Below are 20,977 nucleotides of genomic sequence, written 5' to 3' on the forward strand. Positions count from 1 at the left end.
CCATGTAGAATGGGGGGTGTCTGTATTTAGAGAGGAAGTGTCAACTCCATCAGGGCCTCTGAATCATTCTTCCCATTGCCCTGTTTCCACATGTGACACATTCCATTCCTGTACCTGGTGCCCTCCACAGTGACACAGGACGATCCTTATTCTGATGCAAGGAAGCAACAGGATTCTTAAAATACATCACTGGTGCAGAGATCCTTGGAGGGGCAGTAGATCTGGCAGCTATCCTTCCCGGGGTCAGATACACCTTTGTAGAGATCCGCCCATCTTCATTTTAACCAGGCAAGCCTTGTGGAGAGGCAGAGGTGGCAGCGTGGACAGGCTAGGAGCCCGCTTGGGGGGTTTAGCAGAGAGTTAACTTTCCAGCCAGCTATGATTTGTAAGAGAGCTTAAAGGTGGGAAAGAAAATCCTTTTCTTAGATTCAGCAGCTTTCACTAATCAGCTGCATCTCTGGGTGTCACTGCTTGGCTGGCTGCTGAGATATGTTTTTTTCCCTCCATCTCCTGTTCTATTAGGGAAGCTAGGGGACCCAGGAGACCCCAAGGCAGGGTTAGTCTTCCACGAACAGAGGAGTCTGATCCCAGCGTTCAGAGCACAAAAGCTTGTAAATCAAACTGTTAGCTTAATAGCTTGGGCCATTATTCTAAAGCAGTGGGGCTGAAACCAAAAGCCAAATGAAAATATAGTCAATTTGTTCATACTTTAGTGACTGAACGACTATGTAATGTTGGTGGGTATTGGCGGTGTAGAGAGACAAGGACTGTGGGGGCAGGGGCGGGTGTTCTGGGGGTGGGGGTGGGAGGGGAACGTGGAGACCGCCCCCCCCGCCGCCAGATGCTTGGGCAAGCCCCCTTCTAAAATGGATGTTGGGTCTCTAATTATAAGATGTACTTTTTATGATAAAGATCCAGACTCCGGAAGTCAGCAGGCTTCGCTGCTGGAGCACAGCCCTGACCTTCATGCCCGAGGGAAGCTGAATATGCAAAACCGGACTTGGCCAGCAGCATGCGAACGTTTGGTGAGACATCAGGAAGAACTGAGCTCAAAGCTGGGGGTCGAACACTGGGATGAACACCTGGGGAAGAACTCAGGATCTCCATCTTTTAAAAACATTTTAAAAATTGGCCTTCCTGGTTTTGGAAACGCTACATCTACTCAATGAAAAAAATGCAAAGCATATAGAAAAGAGCATCAGAGAAAGGAAAATCAGCTTCAACCCCCCTCCCCCAGAGATCACCACTGCTACCATTTGGGGGGCCCTCCTGCCAAACGTCTGTACGCATTGTGCACTCAGAGATGCTCGGGAGCTTCTCTCCAGACGGGGTCCCGTGGCATGGACTCTTTTACCCAACAACATGTTATTAAAGTGGCAATAAATGCAGATCAAAGCCATGGTTGTCAAGGTCTCCTAACGTGTACTTGAGCCGTCTCTTCATCCGTGGCATCCCGCCTTTCGCCACTGTCATCGGCCACAAGCTTTTGGGGGCACTTGCTCTCCATCTTTGGGCAGCAGGATGTACCGTCTGCTTTGCGTGGCCATGCACGAGGGGCTGGTTGAGAACCAGAGGAAGCGCTGTTAGCCAGGGCCCCTGAGAGGGCTGCCTGGGCAAGTAGGGGTGTCTGGACCCTGCCTGGAGAGCCCTGAGGAGGTGTCTGCAAAAGGCACAGGAGCAGGGTGGGCCGGTCCACGCAGGGTTACGTTTCACGGGGCTATCGTTATGGGAGTGGCCTCCGCCCTTCAAGCCAGGTTGGTGTCTCCGGACCGTTTCAGGCTGCGGACACGGGGCGCCTGGGGACACCCGAGGACACCTAGGGCAGACCTTCTCCAGACGTCCCAGCCCAGGTGTCCAGCTGTGCAGCTGCCTGTGTGTTAGTCTGTCTGTCCATGTCACCCCAAGCCAGTGGCCAGCAGCCCCACGGCGGCAGTCACACCCAAGTCTGGCCTGTTTGCCAGCATAGTGTCAGTGCAGGGAACAGGGCCCGGCACGAAGGCGCAGGTGGAAAAGATTTGTGAATGAGCGAGTGAATGAATGAACGATCTCCACAACCATCCTCATGGCAGCTGCCACTTATAGGCAGTTAATATGGGCCAGGCGTTCTGCTAAGCATGGTTCACACATTCTCTCCGGATCCTCCCAGCAGCCCTGCCAGGGGAGCATTTGTTAGCCCATTTTATGGAACAGGAAGTGGGTCGCGGACAGGTAAAGCCACCTGACAGGTAGGTGTGGCAGGGTCACCACTTGACCCCATCTGGCTGTCCCTGGAGTCATGTGTGCACACAGACGTACCACGCTACTCCCTGCTGGTCTTGCGGTCTGCCCTGCAGACCTAGAACACTGGGCCAAAGGGCAGGGGAGCGTCCCTATCCCCCCAGGGCACAGGGGCATCGGCCCCAGCCCAGCGGCTCCTCCATTCAGGGATGGCAGACAATGAGTTCACGTCCCATCCCCAAACTGAGCACCTGAGAAGGATCTGAGCTGCTCCCCCTGCTGGCTCACCCTGGGTTTGGGGTCTCCACCTCCAAGAGCCGCCATCCCCTCCCACATGGCTCCTGGGCCAGTGAGCTGGGAATCACTGAATCTTGGATTGGAAGGGACACTCAAGAACTAGCCCCACCCGCTCATTTTCAGATGAGGAAACTGAGGCCCGGCGAGCCCAGGCCTAACTGTCCTGGAAGGAGGGCCCCTTGCCTGCTGCTGGCTAAGCCCCCTCCTGGGCTCCGGCCACCCGGGGCAGTTGCTGGTGGCATGGACCAGAAAGAAGATATCTCTGTACTGCCCTGCCTGGAGGGAATGCACGGTGGGGGACGTGTCCTCTTCCCTCTTTGGTCCCTCTCCTCTCTCGACCCTGTAAGTGGCCCGGGTCATCCGGGGCGGGGGTCTCGGCAGCCCCTCTGGCGGGGCAGCCCCCTCGTGGCTGGCGGGGTCGGTGCAGCAGCCGCGCCCTGCCTGCTGCTTTTCCGTGTGAAAGGTGTTTAATTATTTCTGACAGAGTTCAGCGTCGACATCTGTTCGTGAGCAGGGAGAGTCCATTTAGGTTATCCATCACCGTGACAGGTTCAACTTTTTTGGAAGCGCTTTTCCCTTCATAATGGGGCCGGGGTGGGGGCAGCAGATCAGCGGCAACGCCAGGCGCAGACAAAGGCCCTCCCGGGGGCTTCACGCGTGACAGACACCGCAGACAGCAGCTCCACTGGGGGGAGTGGCCCTGGCTGCCCGCCCGGACCTCTGAGTCCAGGCTCGGTTGGTGGCTGCCGGGATGGTGGGTGCTTGGGTGCTTGGTTTGGGAAGGGGAGAAAGGGGAGGCTCGTCAGGTCCATAACAGGCTTTTAAATTCTTCTGTCACTCTGGGCTGTATTGGCAGTTCAGTCTTTCATCCCCTCATTCATTCATTCCACAGATGTTTACTGACCCGCTTCTCTGTGCCAGGCACCTTGCTGGCCTCTGGGGACAAGGTGTGGAACTGATAGGCACGGTCCTGGGGGCTCACATTTTACTGAACACGATGATAAAAATTACAATTACCCAGTTAATTAATTGCAGAGTTAAGTGCCAGGAAGGGGAAGAAAGGGCCCCTTGGTGGCGAGAATGGGGACCTGTGGGTGGGGCCTGGAGGTGAGGTAAGGGGTCCTCGGGAGGCCCTGGGGCTAGAAGACCCCAGATTGGACCTAGACTCCACTTCTCACCTCTGCAAGCCTCAGTTTCCACATCAGTAGAATGGGGGCATGATATCTATGAGATGAGGTATGCTCAGCCCTTGGTGCATTCTAAGGGCTCAGTAAATACTTTTTGTTGGTGTTACTTCCTGACAAGGAGGGGACTGCGTATGACACCCATAACGGCAGCACTCTGTGGGCCTAAGGGTGTCTGCTGGGTTGGACAGGCGGCATCTGGGGATGAACCCTGCACAATTCCGCATTTCCCTTGGCCCCAGGTTTCCAGCCAGTAGGATAGGGAGACAGTCTGCAGCTTTAACTCCCAGCATCCTGCGAATATCCTCGGGAAGGAGGAAAACACTCGACAGATACTGTGGCTTGCATGTTGATTTTCTTTCTCATGATGTTTATGGCCTGATAGGTCACGTGTACCAGCTTGGGCCCTGCCATCAGACACACCTGGGTTCCCGGCCCTGCCACTCTGTGGGCAAGGAAGGTGCTCCCCCTCTGCCTCTCATCCACACCACCCGGTCAGGACACTTGTTCTGAGGATGAAATGAAGGAATATGCACACATGACCTCACACAGTGCCTGGCACGGAACAGGAGGCCATCATTCCTGGTTTGCTATTGTTCATAGCCATATGTCAGAATAACGGTCTCAAGACTGGCAGACCCCTGGTCAGCTGAGTCAAATCCCCTCTTTTGAAAATGGAAGCTCATTCTGGCCGGGCGCGGTGGCTCAAGCCTGTAATCCCGGCACGTTGGGAGGCCGAGACGGGCGGATCACTAGGTCAGGAGATCGAGACCATCCTGGCTAACACGGTGAAACCCCGTCTCTACTAAAAAATACAAAAGACTAGCCGGGCGAGGTGGCGGGCGCCTGTAGTCCCAGCTACTCGGGAGGCTGAGGCAGGAGAATGGCGTAAACCCCGGAGGCGGAGCTTGCAGTGAGCTGAGATCCGGCCACTGCACTCCAACCTGGGCGACAGAGCCAGACTCAGTCTCAAAAAAAAAGAAAATGGAAGCTCATTCTATGTGCATTTAGCTCCCACTCCAGGCCAGGCACCACGGGACACAGGTGAGTGAGACCGGAGCTCCCAGCACAGGTGCAGCACTGTTACCTGGAACCCTTTCCTTGCTCTGCTGAGGGGAGACCACCTGAGTCTCCTGTGTCCATGGTCTTGGGCTCTAAGTCAGAAAGGAGGGGGCTGAGTGGGGCTGGGAGTCAAGGCCTAAAGCAGAGTGCTGCAGAGGGCAGCCCATGCCAGTGGAACGCTGGGTCCCAGTCCCTCCTCAGGCAGCGTCCCCACGGACCGCAGGGATTCTCACAGAGAAAAGAGCTGGGAGGTGGCTGGGAGTGGGACTCAGGCCTGTAATCCCAGCATTTTGGGAGGCCCAGGCAGGAGGATCACTTAAGCCCAGGAGTTCGAAACCAGCCTGTCCAACATGGCGAAACCTCATCTCTGCAAAAAATACAAAAATTAGCTGGGCATGGTGGTGCAAGCCTGTGGTTCCAGCTACTCGGGAGGCTGAGGCAGGAGAATGGCGTAAACCCGGGAGGCGGAGCTTGCAGTGAGCTGAGATCCGGCCACTGCACTCCAGCCTCGGCGACAGAGCGAGACTCCGTCTCAAAAAAAAAAAGGGCAGGGAGGAAAGACCACAGCCAGGGCCATGATGGAGGCTGTGGATGGAATCTGCTGAGTGAGTGAGAGAGCAGGGGAAGCAGAGGAAGTGACATGGCTGGAAAAGGCAGAGAAGCTAGAGATGAGCCATGCTGTCGAGGGCAGGAGCAGTGAGAGGAGCTGCAGAGCTGCAGTGACTCCCACCTCCTCCCGAATGTGCTCGGCCGTGTTCCTCCCTTGACGTCTGCTGTGCACAGAGGCAGCGCACTGACGGGCGGCGGGGCGCATGGTCATTGACATATGCTGGCAGAGGCCACTTGGGCAGAACATGAGAGGCCACGTCAAGGGGAGCAGAGCAGGTTTCTCCGGTGAAGCTCTACAGCCTGTTCGAGTGCATTAGGCTCAGAAAGGCACCGGCCCTTCATTGTTTAAATTGCAGTTTAATGTGGCACAGCAGCCGGGCCTGGCTGGCCAGGAACGTTGCTTTGTGCAGCTGTCTTCCTGGGGCCGGGCGAGTGCCTTGTGGCCTCCGAGAAAGGCTCCCTCTGCCTGAGCTGAGCACACGCAGCTCCTTCAGCCCCATCCTGAAGCCACTGTTCCCAAATATCCCATTTCCCTTTCTCCGTATGGTGCCCCCGGCTCTTACACTGACTGTTCTTTTCCTGCCAAAAGCTGTCGAAGATGAATCCCTGTCTGGGTGCTACAGGGCTACGTGCTTGAGAGAACGCCGGTTGAGTTCTGAGGCCAGAACGTGGCGCGTTCCCTGGGTCCTTATCTAGGTCAGTCTGGGTACATGTCGCACACTTGCCCCGGTCCTTGGTAGACCTTTGCTCCTCTCTCCCCAGGGACATCGCTCTGTGGGAAGTTCATGCTGGTTGGCATGCATCTGTCTTGCACCCCAAAATTCCCAGCGCAGGATGTCATGCATCAGTTACCCCTTCCTTGGAGGGAGGTTTGGCCCAGACAGCCTCTGTCCCAGGGAGACAGCCTCCCCGCCAGGTGGACAGTCTCCTTCCCAGTGGATAGCCTCCTCCAGGTAGACAGCCTCCTCTACAGGTAGACAGCCTCCGCCCCAGATGGACCACCTCTTCCCCAGGCAACAGCCTCCTCTAGGTAGACAGCCTCTGCCTCGGGTGGACAGCCTCCTCTACAGGTGGACAGCCTCCTCTACAGGTAGACCGCCTCTGCCTCAGGTGGACAGCCGCCCAGCCTCTGCACCCAGATGGTCTGGGTTCAGCCCAAGACTCTGCCACTTCGCAGCATCCACTATGTTCCCTGTCCGGAAAATAGGCCTGGTACCAGCAGCTGCCCCCTTCAGTGAATGTGAAAAGTCATGGAGATGGTGCACATAGGCTCAGCTCCGGGCCTTAGGAAGTGCTCAAGAAACATGAGCTGTTGCTGCTGCTGCTGTTGTGCTAATCGATGGCGAGAAGCCCACAGAACTTAGAGACAGCAGGTAAAGACCTGGCAAGGTGAGCGGCAGCCAGCATGGTGCAGGGAGGGGCATGGATGAAGGTGACACTGACCTTCTGGAAGTGAGGCATGTGCCACAAGGTGTCCAGCTTCACGGGCGGCTTGTACTTCCTCAGCTGACTGCTCCGGGTCTCATACAGCTTCCCAAGGACCACCTGCAGACCAGGGAAAGGCAACGATGAGACGGTCGCCTGGCTATTTGGAGAAGGCCGTGCTGAAGGGATACGGAGACAGAGGGCTGGGATTCTTGGCGTGGCAAGATCCTCGGTCACTTTCCTTCCAGCCCCAGCCCTTCTCCAAGGCTGTTTCACACCACCTGCCTCCGTGGTCCTGTCTCTGGCCACAGCTCAGGAGACTGGGGGTGGGGGGGGTGGGACCCCAGGATACCCGGAGCATTCCAGTCCCTGGAACACGTGGGATTCCAGCGTGCAACCACCCTGAGGGCATGGATAGTGTCTCAGTCATCCTTGAACTTGTCCTCCCTGGCTAACACAGTCCCAGTGGGTCTCCAGGACTCCATGGTGTCTGAATGAAGAACTGTATGATTCGAGAGGTTAGTGTCTCTTAGAACAGGTCCTCCATGGCCTGCTCATGCAGGAGGAGTGAGAGCTGATTCGGGGGACTCAGGGACCCCCCCCACCATGGTGTCTCTGCAGGTGTGATTTCAGAGACACAGTAGAAGCCCGTCTGCTGCTGACCTGCGTGCCTGGGTGCCCTCTAACAGGTGCCAGCAAGTCCACTGTTAGAGCCACGTAGCTCATAAGGTCTGTTCTGGACTGACCCAAAAGACTTGGTTTGGCTTTGACTGTGTCATGTCCTGAGATGTGTGAGGGGACAGGGCATAGGTGGCTGGGGATGGGCTGGAAGCCCTGGTCTGGGAGTCATCAGTATTGGCTGCAGCCAGAGCCACAGACCTGGCTCAGGGCAGCCCCGGGGGAGTGCTGGGGACAGAGGCCTGGTGGAGTAGCCCTGAGGCCAATGCTGCCAAGTCCTTTATCTCAGGGCTCGGTTAGGAGGGGCCCAGGGCATGAGCTCACAGGCTCTCAGGTTTCCTTTATGTACTTTCTCGTAAATCGGGATTCCAAACTGTAGACCTTTCAGGACTTACAGAACATGGATCTGCCCTGGGGTTCACCAGGCCTATGTTTCCTCTTTCCCTAAAGGCAACTGGCTTCCAAGGGCGGGGCCCCATAAACTCCGCGTGGCCTCCCATGGCGTGAAGCACACGGAAGGCACAGTCGGCAAATAAAGACTGCACCGAGTTTAATCGAGGTGCCACCACCCCAGTAAACCCCTTTTATTGATTTATTGTATTAATTTTATTGAAAGTGTCCATGGATCACTTACAAGCCCCCCGACCCTTTTTTTTTTTTTTTTTTTTTTTGGAGACAGAGTGTCGCTCTGTTGCCCAGGCTGAAGTGCAGTGCTGTGATCTAGGCTCCTGGATTCAAGCGATTCTCTTGCCTCAGCCTCCCAAGTAGCTGGGTTTACAGGCACCTGCCACCACGCCCGGCTAATTTTTGTGTTTTTAGTAGAGATGGGGTTTCGCCATGTTGGCTGGTCTCAAACTCCTGGCCTCAAGTGATCCACTGGCCTTGGTCTCCCAAAGTGCTGGGATTTCAGGTGTGAGCCACCACATCTGGCCATGTCTAGAAGGTTTTGAAACTATCTTTGAACCAAAGCAGAGAGGCTGTGTAGTCGGGGGTTATGGAGCCGGGCTTCAGAATCGGAGGCAAGCAGTCATGTCACCTGTCTGAGCCTCAGTTCTCTCTGCTGGAAATAGGGCGAGCAGGGTTCTTGCAGGGTTTGCTGAGTTCAACTCTGAGCAGGGCAGCTGGCCAAGATGATGGCTCACTTATCGGTAGCTGTTGCCATGAATTTCATCTGGGGTCATCACCATCCCAATCAGGACATACCCAGATGCTGACAGGCTTAAGGAGGACACCGAGGTCTGTGGCTGGGGGGATGTGGCCTTGCAAACTGACCATCTAAGCAAGTCTGGTAAATTGTCTATCAACCCCAGACCACAGCCTCCCAGCGTTTGGTGGGTTTGTAGCCATTTGTAGGACAATATAGCAGACACAGAGAATCTTGGAGCAAGATTACAAGGATGGTACAAGTGTGTTCTGACTGCCTGCTACGCGCTAAGTGATGGAGTTCACAATACCTCCAAATATGCGCCGTTGGCATACTGAAAAAGGGTGGAAGTAGGACAGTCTCTCTCACGTCCCCTGCCCTTCTCCCCTCAAGCAGGTTATGAGACCCTCATTCCAGAGGTGCCCCCCAGAACCTACAGGTAAAGAACATCCTGATAATCTGAACAAACAGGACTTGCGACATTTCCCCCAGTTTATCACCAAAAGATCTCACTATTCATCCAATCCTGTTTCTCCACAACTATCCCCTTCTTCACCAAATCCAGCCTAAAAATACACGCGTTTAACCATTTCTTTGGGCCTTCATTTCCTTACGGAGGCCCACGTGTCACATAAAACTGAAAGACATTTGAATGCTTTCCTCTTGCAAACCTGTCTTTTGTGATAGGGCTCTCAGCCGTGAGTCTAGGATGGGTAGAAAGAAAGACACTGATGGCCGGGCGCGGTGGCTCAAGCCTGTGTAATCCCAGCACTTTGGGAGGCCGAGACGGGCAGATCACGAGGTCAGGAGATCGAGACCATCCTGGCTAACACGGTGAAACCCCGTCTCTACTAAAAAATACAAAAAACTAGCCAGGCGAGGTGGCAGGCGCCTGTAGTCCCAGCTACTCGGGAGGCTGAGGCAGGAGAATGGCGTGAACCCGGGAGGCGGAGCTTGCAGTGAGCTGAGATCGTGCCACTGCACTCTAGCCTGGGCGACAGAGCCAGACTCCGCCTCAAAAAAAAAAAAAAAAAAAAGAAAGACATTTTCCTCCCCTCACAGACATAGCATGGCGGGCCCTCATTTAATCGGACCCCTTTCCATGCCCAGTGCAGAAACCAAGACCCCAACAAAGAGAGATTCCCTCAGCTACACATGCAGAGCTGGCACCTGCTCCAAACCACACGAGCTGTTTCAGGGGGCTCTGCTTGAAAAGGAGGGGCTTTCTCCTAGAGCCGGAAGATGGGGTGCATTTACCAACACTGGGTTGCGTGAAATACCTGCTAATTAAAACTCCCAGCTCTAAGCCAGGCACAGTGGGCTCACACCTGTAGTCCCAGCACTTTGGGAGGCTGAGGTGGGTGGACCATCTGAGGTCAGGAGTTTGAGACCAGCCTGGCCAACATGGTGAGACCCCGTCTCTACTAAAAATACAAAATTAGCTGGGCCTGGTGGCAGGTGCCTGTAATCCCAGCTACTCAGGAGGTAAGGCTGGAAAATCACTTGAACCTGGGAGGCGGAGGTTGCAGTGAGTTGAGATTGGCTCATTGCACTCCAGCCTGGGCAAAAAGAGCGAAACTCCATCTCAAAAACAAAGAAAGGAAGACGAGAAAACCAAAAAAACTCTCAGCTCTAATGCAGGGCTGGAAAGCAGTTTGTGCTGGTAATGCTCCCTCTGGAACCGGCCATTACCATAGCAAGTGGACTCTTGCTTGAGCCATTAACAAATAAACTAGTCATGGGTTGCTCTTAAAATATTATTACAATGCCCAGCTCTTTAATGAGCTGTCTGGGGCTCTGCAGACGGCTGAGAAGACCCAGGAGAGGCCCTGGCACCTGCTACGCCTGGAAATCCTTGGCCCCCCAACTCGTACACCCCTCCTGGCCCCTCCTGAGGTGTACCAGGATTTCTAGAAAGACTCCTCCGATCCCCAAGTTGGCCCTAGCACATCACAGGCGCTGTCGCTGAGCCCCAGGCTTTTCCGTAAACAGCAGGAGTGGGACCTCTCCTTCGGGAAAAGCCTGGACTCTCAGGCTGGACACGCCTAGGTCTGACACTGTTGGCAAATCACTTCATCTCTCTGAGCCCTAGTTTCCCTGTCAAATAAACCACACTGAGATAAGAGGAGAGACTGACCTCAGGGCATTCTCGGAGAACTAAATGCAGAAACTCAGGGTGCATGCTCAGCCCAGCCCTCAGCTCAGAGGCTTGGGGAGGGGCCTGGTTGTGATTGTCATGACAACCAGCCACGCTGGAGCCACGCCCTTGATGAAGTCTGTAAAGCACCACGTGAACATAGAACAAATCTGATTTTACCATCATCAGTCTGGACCTACTGCGGAGGAGGCCAATCTGATCTCTCTGAACGTTCGAGTTTCAGAATACTTTAAAGGAAGTACTATTTTATTTATTTATTTTTTATTGAGACAGAGTCTTGCTCTGTCGCCCAGGTTAGAGAGCAGTGGCACGATCTTGGCTCACTGCAACCTCCGCCTCCTGGGTTGAAGCAATTCTCATGTCTCAGCCTCCTGATTAGCTGGGACTACAGGCACGTGCCACCACACCCAGCTAATTTTTTGTATTTTTAGTAGAGACGGGGTTTCACTGTGTTAGCCAGGATGGTCTCCTGACCTCGTGATCCACCTGCCTCGGCCTCCCAAAGTGCTGGGATTGCAGGCGTGAGCCACCGCACCCAGCCAGGAAGTACCATTTTAGTATCTTTTCTTTTGAAACAGAGTCTCACTCTGTCACCCAGGCTGGAGTGAAGTGGTGCAATCTCAGCTCACTGCAACCTCCGCCTCCTGGGTTCAAGCTATTCTCCTGCCTCAGCCTCCCGAGTAGCTGGAATTATAGGCGCCCCCCACTGCACCAGGCTAATTTTTTGTATTTTTAGTAGAGACAGGGGTTTCACCATGTTGGCCAGGCTGGTCTCAAACCAGGTGACCCACCCACCTCGGCCTTCCAAAGTGCTGGGATTACAGGCGTGAGCCACCACGCCCGGCCGTGAGTATTTTCACATGTGTATGACAACACAAATTAACAGCTAAAGATGGTTTTTCTTCCTGCTAAAAACCTCACTGACCTGATGTCCTGCTCATTGCTAGGGACTCCTATCACCAGCAATTGGCAGTGTTTGGACATCCTCGGGACCTCAGCTCAAACTTCCCTGTGCAGGTACTGCCTCCCCAAGACTCGACTTCCACGCCTGGGAAGCAGAGATTACAATGCCTGCCTTGCGGCCTTGGTAGCATAGATGCGAGGATGCATGTCCTGCTTGGGAGGCGTTTGGAATACTGCTTCCTGGTTAATTTGTAATAAAATGTTACAAAGTTTAATATAATGTGTTCTTTGAGGCACCCTTTCAGAAGTGGGTTCCTCTTCAACTTTGCCTTATCGGCCTTTTCTCTCTAGATTGTACAGGACATACTTCCGTGTGGGCCAGGTCGGATTAGTCTAAAATCTGATTTTGGGTGTGTGAAGTTGTGCAGAGGTTTGGTGAGACGGGTGCCTAGGTAGGAGTCAGGACAGCTGGGTTCTCATCCCCGCTCAGGGTCACATGGGGCCTATTGACTGGTGGCCTGGACCCATCTCCTCTACCCTCTGAACTTACGTAGGGTCAGAACTGGATAATCACCAAGATCCTTTCAGCTCTAGATTCTCTGACGCTGGTCAGAAGATGCAACCTGATTTCCCACCCACCTCCAATGACAAACATACACAAGTGTCATCTCGATGCTTGGCCCTGGCCAGTCCTTCTCTCTTCTCCACCCCCTCAGCTGGCAACTCGGGAGTGAGGGCTGCGTTTACCTTCTGCTTCTTCTCCAGTTTGATGGCTTTCTGGGTGGCCTTTTGTTCCTGTACCCACAGTTGCAGGTACCGGTGCTGCAGCAGATCAAAGAAGGGTGTGGAAGGCCTGGAGGAAAGAAGTTCAGACAGAGCTTGAGGCCCTGGAAAGACAGAGGCACCCGCTCCCCACCCCCCGCCCCCAGGAACCTCCTAAACGTCAGGCTGCCGGGTGCATCACTCCTACAGCTATGAAAGCCTCACTCCCAGCCCGCAAAAGCTATGAAACAGGTGCCTCACCTAGGCTTATGAGTGCGGGGCCTGCGATGGTGGTAGGACTCTCTCCTTGACCAAACGTTAGAGGTCTGGTCCTCTGAGCTCTCTTTCTCACTAGGCCGCATCCCTGGGCCCTGTCCTTGGCCTGCTGAAGCCAGTTTTAGCCAAGAGTCCTGCTACGTTGATTCGCTACCCCTTCACATCTGATTACCCTTGACAGCTGATTAGGTTCCTCACCCGTACCCTTGATATCTGATGACCTTGGCCTGCCTGTAGCAACGATCTTCCTGCCTTGACGTCTCCTCTTAGTAATTTTCCATCCACTGACCCCGCCCCTCCCTTGGCTCCTCAGCCAAACATCCCCACTTCTGTTGTATCTGGAATTGAACTCAGTTCTATACTGAAGCTTCTCCCTTTTTGCAATAGTATTGAATAAAATGTCTTTACCACCTTTAATCAGTGTCTGGCTCTGGTTCTCTTTGACAGCGATTTCCAGCCAAGGAGCACTTACCCTAGGCATTTTGTATGCTCCACCCCTTCCCAACACAAAAATGGAGACTAGTATTATTCCCATCTTACAGATGAGAACGGTAAGATCCCAGAGCAGTGGGGGCAGCACCGCAAGGCAGACCCGCTCAGCCACAAGCCTCTGTGGCAGCGGGATTTCATGTCCTTGCAGCAAATGGCCAACTGCTCCCAGGTGGGACCTAATCTCTAAACAGGTTGAGAGGCTGAATATCCAAATGGACAATGGCCAAACCGCATATAAAAGTGAACTATGGGCTGGGCGCTGTGGCTCACGCCTGAAATTCCAGCACTTTGGGAGGCCGAGGAGGGTGGGTCACCTGGGGACAGGAGTTTGCGACCAGCCTGGCCAACATGGTGAAGCCCTGTCTCTACTAAAACTACAAACATTAGCTGGGCATGGTGGTGTGTGCCTGTAATCCCAACTACTAGGGAGGCTGAGACAGGAGAATCGCTTGAAGTTGGGAGATGAAGGTTGCAGTGACCCGAGATCACGTCACTCTGCACTCCAGCCTGGGCAACAGAGCAAGGCTCTGTCTCAAAACAAAAGCAAAAACAAAAACAAAACTACGAGCCACAATCTGCAGATAGGCCAGGAAACCAGCCCGTTTTGTACAGTAACCAGCCCAGGAAGCCACCTGCTATGCCAGACTTGTAGGAAGTCAGACTGCGGTCTCTACCAACAGTCCAGGAAGCCAAACAATAACCCTCAAAACAGCCAACCCAGCATGTCTGGGACTTGGTTAATAACTCCCAGCTCCCCTAATTTTTGTACCCACTTGCAGCTTAGAACCAACCAGAGAAAACTAAATAAGCGCCCTTAACCAGTCCCATAGGATGCCCCCATATATATAAAATAGATACCCAGAATTTATGATATATATCATATACATGATGCATATACATACATTTCTATTTTCATGAGGAAGAAATGAAAAGATAAACCAAACTTATTAACTAAGAAGCTACCTGTAGAATGAGGAAGAGAACAGGAAGGAAATAACAGAAAGGAAACCTAGAACTTTTTTTTTTTTTTTTTTTTTTTTTTTGAGATGGAGTCTCGCTCTGCCGCCCAGGCTGGAGTGCAGTGGCCGGATCTCAGCTCACTGCAAGCTCCGCCTCCCGGGTTCACGCCATTCTCCGGCCTCAGCCTCCCGAGTAGCTGGGACTACAGGCGCCCGCCACCTCGCCCGGCTAGTTTTTTGTATTTTTTTTAGTAGAGACGGGGTTTCACCGTGTTAGCCAGGATGGTCTCGATCTCCTGACCTCGTGATCCGCCCGTCTCGGCCTCCCAAAGTGCTGGGATTACAGGCTTGAGCCACCGCGCCCGGCCAGAACTTTTTGAATAGACTTTGTGTTATAGTTTTGACTTTGGAAACATATAAAAAATGGTGTTTTTTTTGCTAATTATGAAAAAATCAAAGAGAAAGGATTAGCATCTACCCCATATCACAATAGGAGAGAGCAAATGAACTTAATTGTATGTCAAGTTGTGGCATAAACACAGATGATTTCAAGTGACTTTATTTATTTATTGAGGTGGAGTCTTGCTCTGTCACCCAGGCTGGAGTGCAGTGGTGCTATCTCAGCTCACTGCAACCTTGCCTCCCAGGTTCAAGTGATTCTCCCACCTCAGCCTCCTGAGCAGCTGAGATCACAGGCACCAGCCACCACACCTAGTTAATTTTTTGTGTTTTTAGTAGAGACAGGGCTTTGCTATGTTGACCAGGCTGGTCTCAAACTCCTGACCTCAAGTGATCTGCCTCAGCCTCCTAAAGTGCTGGGATTACAGGCGTGAGCCACCTCGCCCAGCTTCAAGTGACTTTAAAAGAGATTTGGGTAGAATATCCCTAGCGTAAAATATCCTGAGGATAAAAAGAACCATGAGGAAATCTGAAGCTGTGTCCTTGTTGCTAATAATAATGTTGATATTGTTAGTTTGAAACTATTATGTATACATTCCAGGATAAAGCAAATTAGTAATTATATAAATGCCATTAGGAGAAAAGAAATACCTATATAAAATCAAAGTAGTAGAAAAAAAACCTCTGTAATTTTAAATTTGAATTGTAAATATCATCACGAACTCGTTAGTTTTCCTCTTTATAAAAAGTAACATGTTTCCTATCCCTATCTCTGTCCACTGTAAAAGTCTAGAAGTGATCACAACTCAGTAGCAATGAGCACCCCTAGTGCCTAAACTGTGGTCTCAAAGTGCCGTTCTCTGCTCAAAAGAACCAGGGATCACTGGAGAAAGGGTTGATCTCTGTGCCCAGGAGGCACCCATGCCAGAAGCAAGAAGGCTGTCAGAGGCTATTGGGAGACATGGTAACGGACCACAGGGGCCAGCCCAAATTGGCCAAAGACAGGACAATTTGAGGATTAGATAGAATAACAACGGCCGTGAGTTGAAATCCATCATATAGCACTCTCTATATGACACATGGACATACATGTATAATTCTGGTTGGGGAAAAAAGGAAAACCTCCTTGTGCAGTTTGGAGGTTGCTAGGCCACAAAATCATTATTCTGAAAATAAATAACAGAGCATTTCCCTGCCTTTCCTCCTGTACTAACAGGATCTTGGGTAATCAAATAGGCAATAAGGGAAAGTTCTTTATAGAAAAACGAGAGCTCGGCCAGGCATGGTGGCTCACGCCTGTAATCCCAGCACTTTGGGAGACTGAGGCGGGTGGATCATGAAGTCAGGAGATCAAGACCATCCTGGCTAACACAGTGAAATGCCATCTCTACTAAATAGTAAACACAAAAAATTAGCCGGGCGTGGTGGCGGGCACCTCTAGTCCCAGCTACTCGGGAGGCTGAGGCAGGAGAATGGCGTGAACCTGGGAGGCGGAGCTTGCAGTGAGCCGAGGTCACACCACTGTGCTCCAGCCTGGGCGACAGAGCGAGACTCCATCTCAAAAAAGAAAAACCAGAGCTCATAAATGCAGGAGGAATGACAGAATTAGTGGGGAAATCAGTGTTTTGTGACTCCTAATGAAATAATGGATCTAGGGAACATTCATCAGTGGCTGCTAAAATGATTAGGTGGAGGCTGATGGGAGATTCCCAACAGATGGGTCATGCTGCAGCAGCTGAACCGAATGACCAGCCCTTTCTATGATCGTCGTGTTATTATTGTGGTAAATATACACAACATAAAATTTACCCGTTATCAATCTTGACATCACTGACAGTGACAAATAGATACTGTGCCAGAAGTGATAGGCTAGGAGGTATGCTGGACTGCCTACCAAATATGTTTGGAGGAAAAAACCCCAAAGTAAACTAACTGGAAGGTAATCAAGACTCTAGACTAGCATTGTCAAATTACTTCTTTTTCTTTTCCTTTTATTCTTTTTGAGACGGAGTCTTGCTGTATTGCCCAGGCTGGAGTGTAGTGGCGTGATCTCGGCTTACTGCAACCTCCACCTCCTGGGTTCAAGTGACTCTCGTGCCTCAACCTCCCGAGTAGCTGGGACTACCGGCTCCCAACACCATGCCCAGCTAATTTTTGCTATTTTAGAAGAGATGGGGTTTCACCATTTTGCCAGGCTGGTCTCGAACTGTCGACCTCAGGTTATCCACCCACCTCAGCCTCCCAAAGTGCTGGGATTACAAGCGTGAGCCACCGCACCTGGCCTCAAATTACTTTAAAAAAAAAAAAAAACTGCAATTACTTTTGTACCAACCTAATATAACGTGAGCTACCCTGTAACCCCAAACCAAGGAACACCTGGAGCTGCCAGCAGCTAGAAGAGGCAGGAAGGGTCCTCGGCTAGAACCCTGGGAGGGAGCGGGGCCTGTTGACTCCTGTTTCATGCTTCTGGCCTCCAGAATTGTGAGAGAATCATTTCCTGTTGTTTAAGCCACCAAGTTCATGGTAATTTGTGACACCGGCCACAGGACACTTGTACGCAGGGGTTCCTCAGCCTACACGCTGGGAAACATCGACGGGAACCACGTTCCCGCTGAGCGGTATCTAGAACACGGCCAGTGACTGGAACATGGAAGAGTCTTTGACAGCCAAAGAGCGTTTTGAGCAGTGTTTCTCAAATTGTGCACCTGGGTCACCACGGGATCTTGTTCAGGGCACCTCCGGTTCAGTCACGTGGGGCGGCCAAGGCGCTGCATCCAGGCCTCATGCTTCAAGGCTTAAGGACTTGGAGATGATCTAAACCCAGGCTCTGAGCCTCCCAAAGTCCCAAGAAGGTGCAGGCGATTATTTCTGTGCAGCTACGTAAAGACATTCATCTGAGGAGAGGATCCACAGCTTTTATCCGATGTTCTCAGCCTCCCAAGTGGCTGGGACCTCAGGCGTGCGCCAACATATCGGCTATTTTTTTGTTTATTTTTTGTAGAGATGGGGGGGTCTCACTATGTTGCCCAGGCTGGTCTCAAACTCCTGAGTTCAAGCGATCCTCCTGCGTCTGCCTCCCAAAGTGCTGGGATTACAGGCGTGAGCCACTGCACCCGGTTTATGTGTTTTTCAAAGATGCAAGTGCCCCAGGAAGGGTTCAGAACCTCAGAACTTACCCCGTGACTTAATTTCACAGAAAAAATGAATGAGGAAACGGAGGTGCTGGGAGGGAAAGCGGCTCCCAGGGTCACACAGCTCGGGACCGGAGGTGGCAGACCTGGAGCCCCTCACTCTGCGTTTTATGTGGCCTGCATGGTGGTCTTAAACTTTGACGTCATTGTCAACACTTAAAAATGAAAACTTTTTCCATTCAAAAAACAACTTCCTGGAGTGTCTTGACATTTGGTAAGTTCTGTCAATGCTGCACTGCACTCCTGGCTACAGCAACTGGCTGGCGCTGAATACAAGTTCCCCTTCTGCCCCAGTCCTCACCCTGCCCTATTGCCTTACCAGGCTGGCTCTGCTCTCTGCCGGGCTCCTCCACATGTTTCAGCTTATGGCCCAGAGACAGCTGTAGAGCTAAAGCAAACACTAAATATCCACTCCCTGGCCTCTGTCTGTGCTCCTAGGCCAGTCTGCCTCCCCTGCACCCAGCTCTCTTTGGGCCGGGGTGGAGCTAGGATTCTGTTTGAGCTTGGGATTCTGTCTGAGCAAAGGTTCAGCAGCTTCAAGCTGCTGCCCCTGCTCAGAGGTCCTTCACACAGCAGCCTGTGGTGCAGCTACAAATGGTGGTTCTTTGTTTTCCAGTTCCTTTACCCCTGCGGTGACTTTTATTACTTAATTATTACTCACCCCATGCTTCTGAGCAGCCTAATTTATAGCTGTGTTTTCTAATGACACTAGATTCGCAATCTGAAAATATCTACCCCAAGAGGCTGTTCACAACACAAAAGCTCTCTTCTCAGCAGTCCCCGCCACATCCCTCGCCACTACAAAGGCACCCTCAGCCCTCCTGCAGGCTTGGCTGACATCCTGTGTCTTGCTCCGGCCAGCAGTTCTTGTTACCGGGAAAGGGGCTCGGGGCATGAGAGTAACCGACAAACCCTGGGAGTCCCGACGGCCCCAGCCTGGGTTCTCTGAAGGAGACCAGCAGGCTATGTCCGCTTCTGCTCTGGCTCATTACCTTGGATACAAAGGTGGAGAAGCTGGTCTCACATGGGAAGAATCTCGGACATAAGTCAGATCATATAACCCCTTGCTTAAAATGCCTTCCATGGCCCCCCATGTCTTAGCCTAAGCCCAGACTCATTGCCCGGGCCACAGGGCCCTTCCAGCAGCTCCTGTCTCCTTCTCCAGCTCCTTCCTGACGTTCATGCCACCCCCCACCAGGTCTTCCAAGCCCTGAGAATCCTCTTTCTCTCGCTCGGCACACACTCAGCTTCCCCTTTGCCTTCAGGTCCCAGTAGCGAGGCCACCTCCCTCCCCAGAAGGCTCCTCCCCAACCAGCTCATCCTAGGACAGCCCTCATCGGGCACCCTCCCATGCAGGGCACTCATTCATTCGTTTGTTTACTGATTTACAGCAGGTCTTGGCCATTGGCCACCAACATCACGAGGGTGGGGATAGTTTATGTCTGGTGTGAACTGGCACAGTGCTGCTCTCAGGAATTATTTCTTGTTGAAAAAGACCGAGAGAGAGAAAGAGAGGACACACAGCAGGAGGGAAGCCGGGAAGGAGACAGAGAAAAAGACTAGGCAGAATTTTAGGAGATAAACTTTTCATAACTCAGGGTATTGTAAATTAGACTATCTATGAGTTATAATAAACCAAAAGAAGCGAATGGAGGGAAACTGCAATTCAATGGAGGAAGGAGAGTCGTTTCAACAAACGGTGCTGGAGCCTTGGACATCTTGGACAAAACAAACAACACAGCAAACAAACATAACAAACACATCCTAAGTCTCACACCTGATACAAGAATTAACTCAAATGGATCACAGATTTAAATACAAAACATTAAACTATACAACTTCTAGATGAAAACATAGAGGCCGGGCGCGGTGGCTCAAGCCTGTAATCCCAGCACTTTGGGAGGCCGAGGCGGGTGGATCACGAGGTCAGGAGATCGAGACCATCCTGGCTAACATGGTGAAACCCCGTCTCTACTAAAAATACAAAAAACTAGCCGGGCGAGGTGGCGGGCGCCTGTAGTCCCAGCTACTCAGAGGCTGAGGCAGGAGAATGGCGTGAACCTGGGAGGCAGAGCTTGCAGTGAGCCGAGATCGCGCCACTGCACTCCAGCCTGGGTGACACAGCGCGAGACTCCGTCTCAAAAAAAAAAAAAAAAAAAAAAAAAAAGAAAACATAGGAGAACATGTTTGGGAACGAAGGCTACGTAAAGAGTTTGTTAGACTCAACACCAAAAAATCTAATCCATGAAAGAAAAAAACTGATAAATTGGGCTTCCTCAGAATTAAAAATGTTTGCTCTGTGAGAGATCCAGTTCAGAGGATGGAGAGACAAGCTATAGACAGGGAGAACACATCTGTAAACCATATATGTGGCAAAGGACTCGTATCTAGAATAAAAAACTCTCAAAACTCAACAGTAAAACAAAACAAACCCAAACAAAAAAAAACCCAAACAATCCCATTAGAAAATTGATGGCCAGGCATGGTGGCTCACGCCTGTAATCCCGGCACTTTGGGAGGCTGACGGGGGCAGGTAACCTGAGGTCAGGAGTTCGAGACCAGCCTGGCCAACATGGCGAAACCCCATCTCTACTAAAAATACAAAAATTAGCCGGGCATGGTGGCACGTGCCTGTAATCCCAGCTAATCAAGAGGCTGAGACACAAGAATCGCTTGAACCTGGGAGGTGGAAATTGCAGTGAGCTGAGATTGCACCACTGCACTCCAGGCTGGGTGACAGAGAGAGATTCTCTCCATCTCAAAAAAAAAAAAGAAAAAAAAAAAGAAAATTGGCAAAGCCCAGCCCGGTGGCTCATGCCTGTAATCCCCCCATGTTGGGAGGCCAAGGTAGAAGGATTCCTCGAGCCTAAGAGTTTGAGACCAGCCTGGCCAACATGGCAAAACCCTGTCTACAAAAACAAAAACACAAACAAACAAACAAACAAAACCAAAAAAACAAAGAAATGAAAAGAAAGAAAATAGGCAAAAGACATGAAGAGGCATTTCATCAAAGAGAATATATGGATGGCAAACAAACACATGAAAGAATAGTCAACATCTGTAGCCATTAGAGAAATGCAAATGAAGACTATGATATCACTATACCCCCATTAGTACAGCTAAAATAAGAGGGCGTAATGACACTACCAGATGAGGATGCGTAGAAACTAAAGCTCCCATGCACTGCTGGTGAGGATGAAAAATGGCACAGCCACTCTGGA

The 20,977-nt window shown here is 51.8% G+C and overlaps 1 protein-coding gene across 2 annotated transcripts in view; it reads right to left on the reverse strand.

Annotated features, from left to right (window-relative positions):
* Positions 1-20,977, reverse strand: part of CFAP77 (cilia and flagella associated protein 77) — a 172,575-nt gene that overhangs the window by 24,789 nt on the left and 126,809 nt on the right. For both annotated transcript variants that reach the window (XM_025359271.1, XM_025359270.1), the window contains 2 exons: positions 12,425-12,530; positions 6,813-6,914 (listed from right to left, as the gene is read on the reverse strand). In XM_025359271.1, coding sequence (XP_025215056.1) covers positions 6,813-6,914; positions 12,425-12,530 — 208 coding nt within the window. The remainder of the gene's footprint in view (positions 1-6,812; positions 6,915-12,424; positions 12,531-20,977) is intronic.

Source organism: Theropithecus gelada, chromosome 15 (genome assembly GCF_003255815.1).
Source record: "Theropithecus gelada isolate Dixy chromosome 15, Tgel_1.0, whole genome shotgun sequence".
Classification (NCBI taxonomy): domain Eukaryota; kingdom Metazoa; phylum Chordata; class Mammalia; order Primates; family Cercopithecidae; genus Theropithecus; species Theropithecus gelada.